The sequence below is a fragment of the Anguilla anguilla genome, chromosome 1, assembly GCF_013347855.1.
Source record: "Anguilla anguilla isolate fAngAng1 chromosome 1, fAngAng1.pri, whole genome shotgun sequence".
NCBI classification, from domain to species: Eukaryota; Metazoa; Chordata; class Actinopteri; order Anguilliformes; family Anguillidae; genus Anguilla; species Anguilla anguilla.
This window is the reverse complement of record NC_049201.1, coordinates 40,580,578-40,593,001: the sequence shown is the minus strand read 5'-3', so window position 1 is coordinate 40,593,001 and position 12,424 is coordinate 40,580,578. Positions and strand designations below refer to the sequence as shown.

Sequence of the window (12,424 nt, the reverse complement as noted above, 5' to 3'; positions counted from 1 at the left end):
TCATTCAAACATGATATACACTCACCGCCCACATTATTAAGTACACCTATTCAACTGCTCATTAACGCAAATATTTAATCAGCCAATCATGTGGCCAGCAACTCAATACATTTAGGCATGTAGACATGGTCAAGACAATCTGCTGAATTTCAAACCAAGCTTCAGAATGGGAAAGAAAGGTGGTTTAAGTGACTTTGAACGTGGCATGGTTGTTGGTGTCAGACGGGCTGGTTTGAGTATTTCAGAAACTGCTGATCTACTAGGATGTTCACGCACAAACATCTCTAGGGTTTACAGAGAATGGTCCGAAAAAGAGAAAATATCCAGTGAGCAGCAGTTCTCCGGGCAAAAATGCCTTGTTGATGGTAGAGGTCAGAGGAGAATGGCCAGACTGGTTCAAGCTGATAAAAAGGCAACAGTAACTCAAATAACCACTCATTACAACCGAGGTATGCAGAACGCACAACATGTCGAAGAATTAAGGCAGTTCTGAAGGCAAAAGGGGATCCAACCCGGTACTAGCAAGGTGTACCTAATAAAGTGGCCAGTGAGTGTATATGGAATAGTTGGGAATCGTTTTTAGAAATTAATTATGTAATTATTGGTATTTTGTGGGAAATTACATGTCAATAGTTCTTTTGTGTGAATGAGTGGAATTAAAATTCAACATTCTGTGGGCTGTGGCCAATTCAAATTCCAAAATGTGAATTGAATGGTTGCCCATTCTAAAATTATTCATTTTGCACAGCCTTGCAATATACTACAAATTTATTTTGCAGTTCATTAAGTGTTGTATTCATTTTTCAGCTCAATTAATCATACACATTTTAAACATAAAAAACAAATCATTAGCTTGAGTTGAAAAAAATATTTGCTTCTGAAGTCAGAACGATTTAATGTTTGTGATATCGTTCTCTTTTCCCTGACAGAACCTTTTTTGAACAATATATTGAGAATATATAGTGGCTGTACTGACAACAGCACAACTGATTAACACTGTTCTGTGTCCAGAAATACATGCAGATTTTATTATTATTCTGAAGAAATGATCCTAATGGATCAACACAGCACTGACAAGGATGGAGAGATTTAGTAAATTTTAATTAGTGTTTTGAATTATTTTTTCAAGCAAACACTATGGATAAGTTTTAAAATGCAGTTTAATAAATGTTTTATGTTTTTAAATGCATCAAATTTTAATTGCATGCATAAAAACTGCATAAATTAATTAAAGCAAAAAGAAGTGAACATCTTGCTAAACAGTAGTTTGCCATGTAGCACTCTAACTCCACAACATTCTATTCCCATGACCTGCACCCTGCCCCATGCTACTGCCTACTTTATATTTAGAAAATACATTCTGAACTCATGTTATGAAGAAAAAAACCCAACAGCCCTCCCCTTCCTGGAAAGATGCATGATGGCTTCAAAAAAAAGGAGCCAAGGGAAATGTGATGACATCATTCCAGAAGGAACAGAATTAATGGAGCTGGCTGTACCTCTGAAATTGAGCTGTGGATTCAGCCATAATTACTGCGCACAGCCTGCCTCAGCTTTGCTGCACTCACTCAGAACTGAAGGCCAGCCCAACTGTGAAAAAACAATTTAGGCTTTGTTGCCCTGTAGATCACAGATCTCTTGTTTGTTTCATGAATGAAATGTGCCTTTATTGCAAAACTTTAACTTCCAGCCAAAGCTCCACTATGCAGTTTTTGCTAGTAACCCTTGCGAACATGAGCTATGATGGCATTTCATAATTCATACACTGGGACCACTCTTTATAATCCTGACCAAACATCGTGTCCCTGCATTTAAAAAGATTTTAATGTTGGAACATGGTGATAGCACCCTCATAAATTGTGATCCACAGACACGGGGGAGGGGTGCAAATGCCTGTAATCACTCCCCTTCCCAGTACTGCTACCTGCCGCTGCAGGAAGCTAAATGTGCGCCTAGCCCATCAGTGGCACTGTGCTATTGGTTGGGAGTGGAGACAGCAATGGCGCTGTGATATGGGTTGGGCTGGGGGTGGAGAGCTATTTATACCCAATTGTCTGCAGGGCAGTCAGCATAGCAACCTTCAACTCTCCCCTACTTCTGGCTCAACTGGAGGGAAACACTGCTCAGAAACAGACCTCCATCGAACTCAGAAATAAAACAAATAATAAACATGCAGCATTCCCAAGCAATCTAAGATGATGTCACAATGTAACATGTAAAATGAGCCAAGTTTCCAGTAACACAGAATAGGGTTTCAATTCCAATGAAGCACACACAGCAACTCTCACATGTACACATCACACATACGGAAAACACACAGTTTGCACACGCACTCTCTCTCTCTCTTTCTCACACATACACAATTACTGTATAATACCGCTGTTTCTAGTCTTTGTGTGGATACACACACCCACCTCTACCTCTCAAGTTAATTTCATATCAAGTGCATTTATCTCAGGACTCAACAATGACTTCAAAGAACAAATAATTTCACTCTATTAAACCCTCACACTTCCAGCACTATGGAAGTACTGGAGCTGTCATCTGCTTAATAGCTCTGGAGTGATTTGTCACTGTGGGCACCAGCCCGCCCAGGACAGCTCCCCTTCTCCCCTTACACTTACCCATTGGTAGTCCTTCACTGTCCGACATGGTGGTAGGTTGAGGAGGACAGCGACAGACTTTGCTTAAGACAAATCCAGCGTGCGTGCCTTCACTTGTAAACAAACACCCCTGTGAGAGCCTGGGTCACTGCAGCAAACTATCTAACTGGTCTGATGTCGGCTACAGGACGCTAGGAATGCACCTCACAGTCTGGGCTGTTTCTGGCTGCAGGACGATAGGAATGCATCTCACAGGCAGGCAGCCAGGCTGCTATTGGAGGCTAAATTTGCTTGCTCCCTCCTTTCCTTGATTAGACTACTATGTCTCGTCCCACTGCTGACTCATTAATATTGAAAGACTCACTCGCTTTGACCTGTCAGGAGCTGTTGGCAGCTGAAATAGATCCCTGCACTAGGACCCTGGGGATGCCACTAGGAATTGGTGGGTGTCTCCATCTTGAAACAAGGGAAGCTGTGGTCCTGCTTGTTGCCACCAAGGGAAGACAAGATGCACAGACTGGCCACTGGTGTTATGTGCTGCTGTAGGAATTACAATAGCTGAGCTTTCCCATTACATGGAAGCCCATACCTCCACATGGAAAATGACATTAAGAAAGAAAGTCACTTCTGCTTGTCACTTTGATGGAAGTGATTTTACATAGTGTAGCATATTCTATAAAGGAAATCATATTATGTATATAATAGCAGTGAAGGCTTAAAAACAAAAGTCACACAACTACAAAAGTAACATATTTTGATGAATTCCTTATTCTGTTTAGAGTACATTTCCTAAAGCACATTTCATCATCCAAAACACTTGTGGGAACATGCAGTGGTTTCAGAAAGTAAATATCACTTTGTGAGATCTCACAACTGAAACATCAGATCAGTCACAGGGCCATGAAGACCAAGAAACTGTCCATGGAACTTCAATATGATGTTACTAGACGGCAAAAACCTGGATAATGTTATTTTTTAATTGAAGATGCTGTGAACCTTCCTAGAAGCACCATTAAGTTTTTTTCTAATAAAATGTAAAAAGATATGGTACAACTGTAACACTTACATCAGGCCACAATGCCAAACTGAGCAACCATATGAGAAGGGACAGAGAAGTGACAAGACAGCTACAACAAAACAATATTGACAACACAGTACAGCATAGGCCTGAAATAGGCAGTATACTTCGTAAGAAGTAGAAGTTTTTGAGCAAAACAAAGCAATGAGAACAACGGAAGAACAAAAAGACGTGGTGTTGTGTGTTTGTACGGTGCAGTGTGCGACAGACTCCAGGGAGAACTTTTGGAAAACTTCTTTTTTGTTCTCCCACCTCCCCCTCTCTGCTATTGGTCCAAATATCACATGGTTGGTTACGTCACGGTTGAGAGTTCAGAGGGCAGACTTCACATATTAATGTACAGAGACTCTTCTGTAGAGATGGGAATTCTGTGAGTTCCTGCATGTTTGATGAATGGTGCTACTCGTTTCAGTAAGTCATCAAAACGCCTAGCACACATTTGGAAATAAGAAAAAGTGGACCCCCTCGTCTAAACTCCGCATTTGCCGAATGTACAGACAAAACTCTCCATTCTCCATCCTACTCTGATTTAGAGGGCGAACATACTATCTCCTTCGCCCTTTTTTCTTCTTTTGCATAGCTAGATAAACTAAAGCCACTTTAAACACTTTAAAGTTTTTGTTTTGTGCTATGATCTCGCGTAGCCCTTGTCTTTATACAACCATGGTGTAGCCGCGAGACAGAGGTCTGGGTGAGATTCCAGCCCCGGTTCTGCCTCGGTAATTATTCGTAATTTTTCACGCCCCAGCGGCGTGGAGTGAGCAAGCCTCTCCCTCTCAAAGTGCTACCTGGAGTGGGTCAGTCTTAAACATCTTTTTGACTCGCCGGTGGAGTGGTGGAAGATGGTGTAGGAACATGTGAGGGGCTATTTCTGGTCAGTCGGGCAGAGGAAGGCAATGGAAAAGAGGACAGCTTTTGATCAACTCAATGCTGCCCTCCAAAGACTGAGCCTTCTCTAGTCATGAGGTCTGGATGTTAGCAGCATGGTCAAACAATCCAAACAGAGCCTCTCTGCCCTCTGCTGGGAGGAGCAGAAAAAACAAACTTTCTGCTTCAAGTGCCAGGGTCTTGAGGAGGATGAGAAATGCACCAGGTTTTTCTTCCACGGGGCATAGTCTAAAGTTAATAACATCTGTGCTTTCTATAACAGCAGAGGGGTGGTGGCGTCTGAAGAAGCAGAGGTCCAGGAGATACCCAGGGTGTTCTAGGAGAGCGTGTACAGTGTAAGGCTTATTGATAGGGCTCTCGTGGGAACATTCCTGACCGACTGAAGTTTGTTTTCAGGGAAGCGTACAGGGATGGGTGGTTGGAGGCCTAACAGAGACAGAGCGTAGTGGCTCTCGTCCTGAAGAAAGGGAGCCTGAAGGATCTGAATCAGCCTCCTCTCAGTCGATTATAAGATAATGGCGAAGGCACTGATGAGGAGGTTCTAAGGCCTGATAACATCAGTGATTGACCCCGACCAGACGTGTACCCAGAAGGTCCATTAATGACAACCTGCTTCTCCTGAGGGATATTATAATCCACTCAAGGGAGTGCAGGTCCCCCTTGAGCCTTCTCAGTCTAGACCTAGAGAAGGCCTTTCAGAGGGTAAGTCCTGTGTGCTTGGAGAGGGTGTTGGAGAGGCTCAACGTCCCTAGCCCACTTCTATGCGGGGAAAAACTCTGCATGACAGATATAATGGGCAGAGTTATTGTCAATCAACATCCCTTAGCCCTGTTTGCCATCAGGACTGGAATCATGCAGGGGTGCCCCCTAGCATCCCACCTGTATGTCATCTACTGCAAACCATTCCTCCAGGCTATCAAGGCTAACCCAGGCATTGCCGGTTACCCACTGCTGGGCACCCAGGGAGGACGGCTGACCTACATTGACCTACGTTTACATTGACCTACGTTCTCTAGCCTAACTTGTACAACTAAACAGTGTTTACTGTAAGTACTGTACTGTAAGTACTTCACCCCCCTGCTCACTGACCTCCACGGGCTGCCTGTTATGGCTCGCATCAAATTTAAGACTTTGGTGCTTGCATACCAGGCAGCTAAGGGGTCAGCACCAGTATATATCCAGAGGATCATCAGACCCTACACACCAGCCAGACCTCTCCGTTCTGCCAACTCTGGACGCTTGGCACCTCCCCCTCTTCGTGTCTGTACTTCCCACTCACGTCTGCTGTCTGTCCTGGCCCCTCGCTGGTGGAATGACCTTCTCGTGGCGGTCAGAACAGCAGAGAATCTGACTACCGTCAAGCGCAGACTAAAGACTCATATCTTCAGGCTGCACCTCTCCCCACCCCTCCCTAGCCTCTAGTTTAGCTCAATGTACCTAGTTAGGCTAATGCGATCACGTTAGTTTTTATTTGGCAGGATTGTTTTTGTCTGATTCTGATTAGGCAAATGTGATTTCAGTGCTAGTTTGTACTTGGCAGGATTGTTTGTTTGTTTGCTGAACAGGTTACCCTGCAGGGTTGGAGTGTCATGGGTCTGTCTGTTGGGCCGCCAGATGGCGGCACTTCTGTTTTGTGTCCTGCTTGTACCCTGTTTAATTGTATTATTGTTTTCAATTGTTCAATTTTTTTTTTTTGGTTGTCTCGTTTTCCCTTCCCTCTCTGTGGCCTGATTATGCATTGTGCCCCGCTGTGTCTCGTCAGTGTCTTGTCTATTTAAGTCTTCTTCTTCCCTGACTCGGGTGCTGGTTCCTTGTGTTTTTGCTTGTGTTTCCACGTGTGTCTTGCCTAAGAGTTTGCCCGTGTTTCCCCGTGCCTGTTTTTGTCCACCTGTTTCTGCCCTGCCCGTTTAGCTTCTTTTTGGATTTTCTGTTTTCTGTTTTTGAGTTTTTGTTATTAAAATCTGTCAATTTCCGTTTTGGAGTTCTTTGGGTTTTTTTACTCTGCATTTGGGTCCATTCCCTCGACAACCCATGACATGGAGTCCTGATCTATGTGGTCACTTCTGGCACTACAATCTTTACTTCACTCTAGTGTGTTTTTTCTGCACCTCTGCACCTTGAACTGATGCACTTGTTGTACGTCGCTCTGGATCAGAGCGTCTGCTAAATGCCTGTAATGTAATGTAATAATAATACTGGTCCCCTCCCCACTGCTCTGTGATTGCTACCAAACCCCAGTTTTTCTTCTTAGCTATTCTAAAGACATTATTGAAGACATTTGCATAAAATTGAAAATGTGTTCGAGTTCAAGATATAGGCTTATGTTTCTTTATGTTACCTCTAAGAAACAAGCCATTGGTCAGTTCTTTGATTTGTATCGCTGTCTTAACAATGTTTAAATTGACATTGATGTGTGAAGCGTGCTCATTATATTTGAAAAGGAAGCCCAACTGATATTTCAGAATGCCTGTCAATGCATTTCAGAGCCACCCCAACATGCAAAAACTGGGTAGTGTTACATGCAGGTGCTGAACCTAACCCCATGCATGTGATCTGTGTGTCTCTCTCTACCTGTGCTCCATGTTAACGAGCGGCTGATTGCCAGATTGGCATCACCTGCTGGTCGCCCTACAAATGGCCTGCTTCAGCTAGGGAGAGAGGCTGATGGTTTGGAGTCAATAGAGAAAGGAGAGGTGGAAGGTGAGGAGTTGATAGAGAGAGGAGAGGTGGAAGGTGAGGAGTTGATAGAGAGAGGAGAGGTGGAAGGTTAGAAGTTGATAGAGAGAGGAGAGATGGAAGGTTAGGAATCGATAGAGAGAGGAGAGGTGGAAGGTTAGGAATCAATAGAGAGAGGAGAGGTGGAAGATTAGGAATTGATAGAGAGAGGAGAGGTGGAAGGTTAGGAGTCGATAGAGAGAGGAGAGGTGGAAGGTTAGGAGTCGATAGAGAGAGGAGAGGTGGAAGGTTAGGAGTCAATAGAGAGAGGAGAGGTGGAAGATTATGAATCGATAGAGAGAGGAGAGGTGGAAGGTTAGGAGTCAATAGAGAGAGGAGAGGTGGAAGGTTAGGAGTCAATAGAGAGAGGAGAGGTGGAAGGTTAGGAATCGATAGAGAGAGGAGAGGTGGAAGGTTAGGAGTCGATAAAGAGAAGGGAGGGTGAAGGTTAGGAGGATTTGAAAGAACAGTGGGTTTGTTCATACTGGCGCTAGCTTCGTACTGAAAAACCGCAAAACTGTTGTGATTGGGAAATTAAAACAATGGCAAAATTCATCACAGTATCTGCATTAGTACAAAGGTTGACATGTCGACGGCATTGTGGTTGTGCAACAGCTGGGCTGTGACTGATCTAGAGATGGCTGGGGCTGACGGGGAGGTGAAAGATGAGGGATAAGACTGCATCAGGGTGTGGTTAAGTAAAGGGATAGGATGAGCGTCAGGGAAAAGACAGTCTTGTAAGAGGAAGAAAGGTAGTAGGGAGAGCAGGGCTAGCTCATTGGATAGCGGTGGGCCAGTGGGGGGTGAGGACTTCAAAGTGATATTAAAGTTGAGGGAGGGTGCTGGTGTGGGATCAATGAGCCCGGTTTCTCTGTCAGCAGCATTTAAAAAGATGATTGGTGAGATATATTATATTGGTGAGGCTAGGTTGCTTAGGAATGGAAATCTGTTGGTTGTGTGTGCAGCCGCTGAGCAACAAAATAAGGCTCTTTGAGTCAAACAAGTGGGGAAAGGAATGGTGGCTGGTAGTGAGATAATGTCGGGAAGACGTTAGTTGAGGGGAGTTATTACAGGGTTCCTCTAGACACTAGTATGGAGAAATTGAAAAAGAATCTTCAGGGTGGTTCCGTCTTGGAGGCAAAACATTTGCAGATGACGAGAAAAGGGACAAAAATGAATAGTTTGTCATTTAATCTGCATTTGGAGGGTTGTGTTCTTCCAGAGCATGTACAGATTGGTTATATGAGTTATATGTACCACCCCCATTGCGCTGTTATCCTTGTCAAAGATATAGTCATATTACAGCGAGCTGTCGGTCAGGGCAACATTGTGCCAGATGTTGGGGCAATCATGAGTATGGATATTGTGGTGAGGGTGCTGCGGTGAAGTGTTGTAACTGGTGGGGCTCACAGTGTGGCATTTGGGGGTTGTGAGGTGAGGAAGAAGGCTGTGGAGGTTCAGCGGGTGAGGGTGTCAAAACATTTGCCCAATTCTGAGTCAGAGAAGGCAGTGCAGGCTGGCAGTCAGAGGCAGAGAGTGGTTGAGGACCAGGGGTCTGGTCAGGATGGGCAGCCGAAGGTGCCTTTAGCTGTTGGAGTGGATGAGAATAATCTGTTGGTGGATAAGACAAAGTTTGTTTTATTTATGGCAACAGTGATTAACGGCACAGCTCAGGCGACTGAAAAGAGAGTGAAGACTGGTATTATTGTAAAGGCTGCAGCAAAACTCTCAGGAGAGCTCCTGCCTAGTTGGAGTCAATGTATTGGTTGATTGTTGTGATGGTTTTAATCCTACAATGGAACACCAGAAGTTTGATAGCGAATGGTCAGGAATTTAAAGCATCATTGTAGGTAGGCCTGAGCGACCAGATGTGATATGTTTGCAGGAGACATGGCTGAGGCCCAACTTGGACTTTGTGCTGCAGGGATATGAGGCCATCAGGAGGGATAGGGAGGGAAGGAGTAGGGGTGGGTGTGCTGCCTTTATTAGGCAGGGTTTGCCGTATTGGGTGATAGGTTGTGGAGTGTCTCTTGAATATGTGGTGGTTGAGGTGTGGTTGGCAAAAGGTAGTGTGTTCGTAGTGAATTTTATAATCCATGTCAGCAGCTAGAGTTGGCTTTCCTGGTGGATATGGAAGGGTAGAGAAGGCACAGTGCAGTGTGGTATGGGGATTTTAATGCCCACAGTACTCTATGGGGCAGTTTGAGGACAGATGGAAATGGTCAGGTGGTGGAGGATTTACTGGAGGAGGTGGGACCTGGTCAATGATGTGACTGAGACTAGATTTAACTCAGCCACAGGAGGGGAGTCAGCCCTTGACCTGGCTCTAGTCTCTAGATCATTGAAGTTTGGAAATGTGGAGTGGGGGCACTGAGGATCTCTGCAGGAGGTCTCTCTTGCAGATTGATTTACACAAAGAGGTTGATATAGATACTGTGGCGGAGAAGGTGAGGGGTGCACTGATTGGGGTGGCAGGCCAAAAAATCCCAAAGACCCTAGGTAGGAAGAGGAAGAAGGCAGTTTTGTGGTGGACTGAGCAGTGTGGTGAAGCAGTGAGACATAGAAACAGGCTGTTCAGAGAACTGAAGAGGACTCACATTTTCTGGCAACTGGTCCAGTATAAATGGGCCCTAGCAGTGATCAGGAAAATTATTTGTTTTGTGACACTCTGGGGAGGAACACGTCAGTGGGAGAAGTTTGGGGGAAGGTGGAAAAAAATGGGTGGGGTTAGGAAGGACTGGATATTGCCAGTGTTGATAAAAGGGGAGGACATGGTGGCAAGGAATTTGGATGAGGCTACGATGCAGGCAAAATCCTTTGTTCAGGTCCACAGCTCTGATAATCTGTCACATGAAGGACGTAAAGAGGAGGGACAGGGTTTAGGCAGATCACCCAACAATGTTGGATCAGAAACTTGAGGGGATGCACTGGACTACCTGTTTACATTAGCTGAACTGAGGCAGGCTATCAACAGATCTGGGCTTACATCTCCTGGGAAAGATGAGGTGTGTTATACTATGCTTGCACATCCTGATGATACCTCATTAGTTGTGGTGCTGGATCTTTGTAATAGGGTGTGGAGGGAAGGGAGACTACCAGCCAGTTGGAAGTTTGCTGTGGTGGTTCCCATTCATAAACCAGACAAGGATCTGTCTCAGCCCGCTAGCTAACGTTATAATTGCATTGACATCCCACTTATGTAAAACAATGTAAAGGATGATCACAGATAGACTGACTTATTTCCCAGAGAAGAAGGGCTTGTTACAGTATCTTCATTCCAAAGTGGATTTTGGAAAGATAGGGGGACGATGGATCCAGTGCTGTGTCTAGAGTCTGAGGTGAGGAAAGTGCAGGTCTATAAAAAAATGGTGGTAGCTGTGTTTTTTTATGTAGAAAAGGTCTATGATATGTTGTGGAAAGAAGGGTTGCTGATTAAACTTGATGCTCTGGGAGTGGGAGAGAGGTTATTTAACTGGATCAGGGATTTCTTATTTGGCAGTGTGATACAGGTGAGGGTGGGGCAAACATTCTCTGAAAGGTTTTCGATTGAAAATTGAAAATGGGCTAATCACACTACCTTGTGGTGTTCCATTTTCGATTGAAAATGGTACCCCGCAAGGTAGTGTGATTAGCCCACCGCTGTTTTCTATTATGAATGATGGTGTGTTCTCATGGGTTGACAAGGATGTTGGTAGGTCTCTTTTTGCAGATGAGCCCTGTGGAAGAGGAGATGGAATGTGAGGCACACGGTCTGTCAATTACAGTTGGCGATGGACAAACCTGGGTCAAATACAATTTTTTTTAAGTTAGTGGCCTTTTACTGTATTTCCTTTTTTCTGTTGTCAGAGTGTTCAACAGCCATATGTACAGTTCCATCCCTTACATTTTGTAAGGTTAGACACTGAAAAAATTGAATTCAGCCATGCATATGTGTGAGTGTGTGAGTGAATGGTGTGTGTGCACTGCAATAGATTGGCTGCCTGTCCAGGGTGTAATCCTGGCTCTTATAAAATGCATCGATGGGATAGGCTCCAGCACCCCCCATGACCCTGCCCGACTCAGGCTATTTTTTTACTAGGAGGAAGATAGGGGAGGAGGTTTGTTTAAGGATGCATGGGAGGCAGTTGGGGAGGATTGATGTCATCAGGTTCTGGGGGTCTGGTTTGATGCCAGACTCTCATGAGCCGTGCACATCAAAAAGGTTGTTGCAGACCAGGGTTAGTAGTTTTCTGTAGGCCCTGCTTTTGCCTTACCTGTTTTGTCTGACACCTACAACTGCTTGTATATATATTGTGGTTTTTGGGTTTAGTTTTTGTGTCTCTATAATAAAAAAATGTTTGTTTATAGTGTGTTCGAGGAAATTTCTTTTGAACTTTGCTTTTTTTTGGGCACAAGGGACTTTGTGTTGCGTTTCAATTTGTGTTGTCCTTGTTACTGTCTTGTGGCCAGATTTGGAATGTAACAGTAAGAAACAACTTGAAATCTGCATTCTTTTCCCCCTCCAGTTCACAACACAAATTCCTGAAGGCACCCTGTGCTTGTCTTTGTAGCAACCATGGCTTAATCCACTTGGAACGTCTCCTACACTTTCTCTGCTTCCTTTTATTCTCCATCACACACAAGGCTTGATAAAACCAGTGCTAACTGCAGATTACGTTCAGAATCGGCCAGACATCATGTTCATTCTTTTCTTGCTGTCTGTTCTCTTGCTGTGTGTACACCAGACAAATCAATTGTTCAGCCTTCGCTGTGGTTTTCTTACTTCCTATCCATTGAAATTCCGGTCTCCGCTCTAAAATGATGACTTGCGCTCGCTGAGGCCATCGCCTGGGCTGGAGGTCGATTGGATGCCTCGAGTGAATAATGGCAATAAGTGCAAATGAGGAGGCAACCGTCAGCGCAGTGTGACCATTTCCTCAGAGCGTTAGGACAGATCACTCCTGACCAGTGCCAATAAGACCCCCCCATTGTTGGCCATTCGAGCATCTGTAGGCTTAGTGTATTCCCAGTTTTAAGTTCAGCTCTTTTGGCTAGAAAGTTTGTTATTTTTTAAACAAACTAAACACAGCCCATCACCTAGGTAACACCATCATCAAACATGGTGGTGGCATATATTTGTAAATGAGACTTACATTTGTTT

General features: G+C 44.4%; 1 protein-coding gene across 1 annotated transcript in view; it reads right to left on the bottom strand.

Annotated features, from left to right (window-relative positions):
- The window catches only part of eml1 (EMAP like 1), a 94,373-nt gene extending 91,527 nt beyond the window's left edge, over positions 1-2,846 (bottom strand). The window contains exon 1 of the mRNA XM_035429016.1: positions 2,625-2,846. Within this exon, the coding sequence (XP_035284907.1) occupies positions 2,625-2,652 (28 nt within the window). The 5' untranslated portion in view covers positions 2,653-2,846. The remainder of the gene's footprint in view (positions 1-2,624) is intronic.
- Between the last annotated feature and the right edge of the window lie 9,578 nt (positions 2,847-12,424).